This window comes from Chinchilla lanigera, unplaced genomic scaffold (assembly GCF_000276665.1).
Source record: "Chinchilla lanigera isolate Chin_1 unplaced genomic scaffold, ChiLan1.0 scaffold00013, whole genome shotgun sequence".
Lineage (NCBI taxonomy): Eukaryota > Metazoa > Chordata > Mammalia > Rodentia > Chinchillidae > Chinchilla > Chinchilla lanigera.
In genome coordinates this window covers 27,957,728-27,961,848 of record NW_004955414.1, presented here as the reverse complement: position 1 = coordinate 27,961,848, position 4,121 = coordinate 27,957,728, and the positions used below count along the sequence as shown (strand labels likewise).

The window sequence follows — 4,121 nt, the reverse complement described above, 5'->3', positions numbered from 1 at the left end:
ATAATGTATTCTTAGTCAATTATGGGTCAGTAGACCTAGTAATATGTAAAAATGAAACCTTAATCAAATTGCACACAAGTGGGCTGGGGTCAGGGACATAGCTAGTGTTAAGATGTGTGTTTAACATGAACAAGGCCTGGGTTCCATCCCCAGTACCATAAAGAAAGACAAAAAATTACACAGAGTTGATCATAATGTTTTCAAAGAGAAAACAGTCAGTTCCAGGCATATAAAGATGCCTCTGGTACCAGGCCCCCCGCGTTCCTGCCTGCACCCCTGCACCTCACAGTAGCGGCGCTTCTCCCCGGGCAGGGCTGGCCTTTGTAGCTCCCGCAGACTAGAGGTGTGCGTTTGGGTTTACAGAGTGCAGACACTTTCATTTAAAAATATATAAGGATTTTAAAAAATAACCAATGTAAAGCAATCACCAAGATAAAACATGACATTAAAAAAAAAAAACACCGGAATCAGTGCGCATGACAGCAAGAATAGGAGACTATTTATGTTTTTTCTTTAGAAAACCCAAAGATTCTATATGTAGGTCAGGCTTTATCTGCGTGGAGTAGCCCCAGAAGTGTGCATAAGAAATGATCAAAACGGCTGAGAATCATGGCTGATGGGGGAGGGGAATGATGATTCAGATGTCTCACTGGTACCCATTTATGCCTTTTGGGTTTTGTACTATTTTTTTATTAACTATTAAAAATAATAGTGAATTTAAATTTAGAAGAGAAAACAGTACTACAAATATTCAGAGACCTACTTCTTTTTTTGCAGTGCCAGGGATTGAATTCAGGGCCTTACAGATAGAGGGTGGGCCAGAGCTCTACCACCGAACTACACCTCCAGCCTGAGACTTGATTCCTATTTCAGTTTCTTCTCCCCTGCACCCCGGAGAAGAAGATGAAGTTTTCTGCTGCAACCTTCTCCTTTCACAACCAAGGCCATGTCTTCAGGGGGAGATTCCAGAGTCTACACGGATGAGAGGACAGCGTGATAAAGCTAGAGCCTCATTCTGGAATGACCTACTCTGAAGCACAATTTTCCGATAAATTAGAACTGTTATTTAAAAACTTTCCATGTGTTCCAGTGTGTTTTCATTCTGCAAATATATTTTTTTTTTTTTAAAAAAAGGTGTGCTCTTAATAAGGGGACCTGTACATTTGTACCTTAAATGTGACGGGAAAATGACAAAAAAGGAGACAAGATTTCTACAGCAAAGCGTGTTTGACTGCATTCATTTCTATCATTTCATCCCACTTTGTATGACTCAAGAAGATCAAGCAACTATGTTTTATCTTGATTTGCTACTAGACATTTAAAAGAGAGCAACAACAAACATTATACCAATATTTAGTATTTCCCAAAGATAAACATGACATCTCACTAATTACGTAGAAAAGAATTACATTCTTGTACATAAATTGACACAAGATGGTACATTGCCTTTATATCATAAATTTTCATTATGCTGAATAACAGTTCTTTCTCAGAGCAAAAATATCCAAAGAAATATGCCGTGTATTGAAATCTCTGGGTTCTGCATTACTGCAGATAGCTAATCTAGTAAGACTTGATGAGAAAGCTAAAGGAATGTTTTGGACAACTGGAGGCTTGACTCTGGGTTGTGCAGAAATTCCTCAAACCAGAGATGAGCTTAGTGACAAGGCAGTCACACAGTTCTGGAAGAGGCCACACAGGCTGTACTTAACTGGTGTATTTATAAAAATTCTGTAATGAAGATATACTATCAGCACCAATGATTATTTATCCCAAGGCCTTGGTCAATTTTAGGGCACAAGTGTTCAGTACCATAAGCCACACTTCTCTCGTCACCGAGGCTAGTCCTCTATGTTAAGCGTGCAAATATTTCCCACTACTTCTTGTTCCCCTAGGTTCTGCCCCTCTACCCCTCTTCAGCCCTATCCCTTTTCCTACTGGACCAAACAGCAGCCTGGCATTAGGAGAGCTCTGTAATTCAAAGTCCAGTTCACATACAGGAGATACAAGTAACCACAAGCCCTGCAGTCACCCACGCAGAGGAACTGCTTGGCTTTGGTCTAAATGACTTACATTTTTTCCTTGCCTGAATTAGCTGGTAATTGCATGTGGGCAGACTTAGCCAGAATGGTCTAAATGACCAATTAGAAGGCAGAGAGGAGTTCCTTTCTTTAAAGTTCAAGGGTCTCCGTTGAAGAGCCCTACTTCCCAAGCGATGCTCATACGAGCCTGTGCCCAGCTCTCTGTGTGCCTGAGTATATTGTACATTTGCCTAACGATAATGAATTGAGTACTTATTTTGCAGGAAAATATAGGGCATTTCCATTACATGCAATCAAGCAAAAAGGCTGCAAAATGTGCCACTCCATTAATTCTAAACAGAATCCTTCCCAAATGTCACCGTGAAACCACAGTACGGGGTTATTATAAATCCGAAGGAATTAAGAGTAATTTTCATTTGTACAAAGGATTTGAGGGACATGACTCCTGCCACACACCCACTATTAATTGGGTTAAATTCAATTTACCAATTTCAGCGTGAATCAGCCCTGACCTGGCCTGCCCTTATGGTGAGATCAGGGGCTCCGGTCTTCTTTGAAGATGCCGGGTGTGCGCAGGCGCAAGCGCAGAGCATGTGCTGTAACTGACCAGTCACTAATGAATATGTTGTTCAAAGAGGACAAACAAATGCCAACTCCTGGCAAGTCGCTCAACCTGAGAGGCTCAGTTTCCTCACCTGTCAGAGGAGATTGTAACATCAACTGCCATGGAGTCGTGAGGGTTAATGAGTTTGAATGCGGCAGGACACGTAAGTATGGTGCCTCACAGAGTTTATGCCCATTAATGGTAACTGTGGTCTTTATTTTCACCTTCCGGGGAGTCACTTGTGCCTGAGCTTATTTCCAAACCACATGGAGGGAAATCTGGGCCTGGCACCCGCACAGGGACAGCTTTCTTGGGTCACTGCTGGGGCAGTTCGCGGGGCCTGGGAGGTGGGGTCAGCCCAGAGATTTATTGGTCACTTTCTACCTGATGTCAATTCTAACCCCAACTACCTCTGGGTGCAAACACTGGGCTTGTGGGAGAGTGCAGAGCAGAGGACAGGAACAAGCAGGGAAAGGCGACTTGGGGGCTGGTCCCAGTCCGCCTGCAGCGAGAGCTGGCAGCGAGAGCTGGCGGGCGGCGGCAGCCCGGGCCCTCATTCCACGTTCCGGTACTTGGTGAAGAGGTTGTACAGCACTCGCAGCGTGGACTTCAGGTCACAGTTGACGATGTCTGCGAAGAAACAAAAACACCACGTGCCTCAGGGGGCCGCATGCTCCAAAGTCGGCAGCGGGTCTCCCCGCCCACCTGCCGCTCATCCCCACCGGCCCAGCATGGTCCTGCGCCGGCTCTCGGCACTGCGGGCAGGTGGGTGTGGAAGGAGGGCAGAGTCAGAGGACGGAGGAAGCGAGGGGGCGAAGTCTGGGGCATGGGGGAGTCACTGCTGACTGCAATAAAGTGGATTCCCCGGGCATGCAGGTGTCACCCTGGAAACAGCATGTCCGGGTGGGGGTGCACTGTCTTGACTCTGCCGAGTGTCTCGCCTGTCCCGAAGGCTCCTGTCCCTCTAAGAAAAGGTGGATGCCTGGACTTCAGGGGACAGGGTGGGCAGCTGGCCCCAGGAAGCCTTCCCTCATGTGGGGGGCAAGAGGTCACAGGAACCTTCTGTGCAGAGGAAGGGGCCTGGCACGGGACTCAGCAAGTGAGCTTCACATTAAGGACGGCGCGAGGCGGGTAGGTGTCTTGGTTACTTTTCTCTCGTTGCTGAGACAACATACCCAACACCCAAAATGGAAGAAGGAAAGGTTTTTTTAGTTTACAGTTTTTGGAGGTTTTAGTCCATACTTGTCTAGTTCCGAGGCAGAGTGGCACATGGCAGAGGGCAACAGTTCATGGCAGCGGAACAGCAAAGCAGCCAGAGCAAAAAAAGCAGATCAGCAAAGCAGCCAGAGCAAAAGGGAGGAATCGTGGCCTGCAGCCTCTTTCCCTCCCTTACATTGTAAACAGGCTACCCCCACCTAAGGGGCGTGTAGCTCTCACATAATCTCCATGCCCTCCTCTTGCACAGGCTCAGGATG

The 4,121-nt window shown here is 46.5% G+C and overlaps 1 protein-coding gene across 1 annotated transcript in view; it reads right to left on the bottom strand.

Moving 5' to 3' along the window:
* Nucleotides 1-1,105: 1,105 nt before the first annotated feature.
* Nucleotides 1,106-4,121, bottom strand: part of Parva (parvin, alpha) — a 146,999-nt gene continuing 143,983 nt past the window's right edge. Inside the window, exon 13 of the mRNA XM_005380302.2 lies at nucleotides 1,106-3,276. Coding sequence (XP_005380359.2) covers nucleotides 3,200-3,276 — 77 coding nt within the window. The 3' untranslated portion in view covers nucleotides 1,106-3,199. The remainder of the gene's footprint in view (nucleotides 3,277-4,121) is intronic.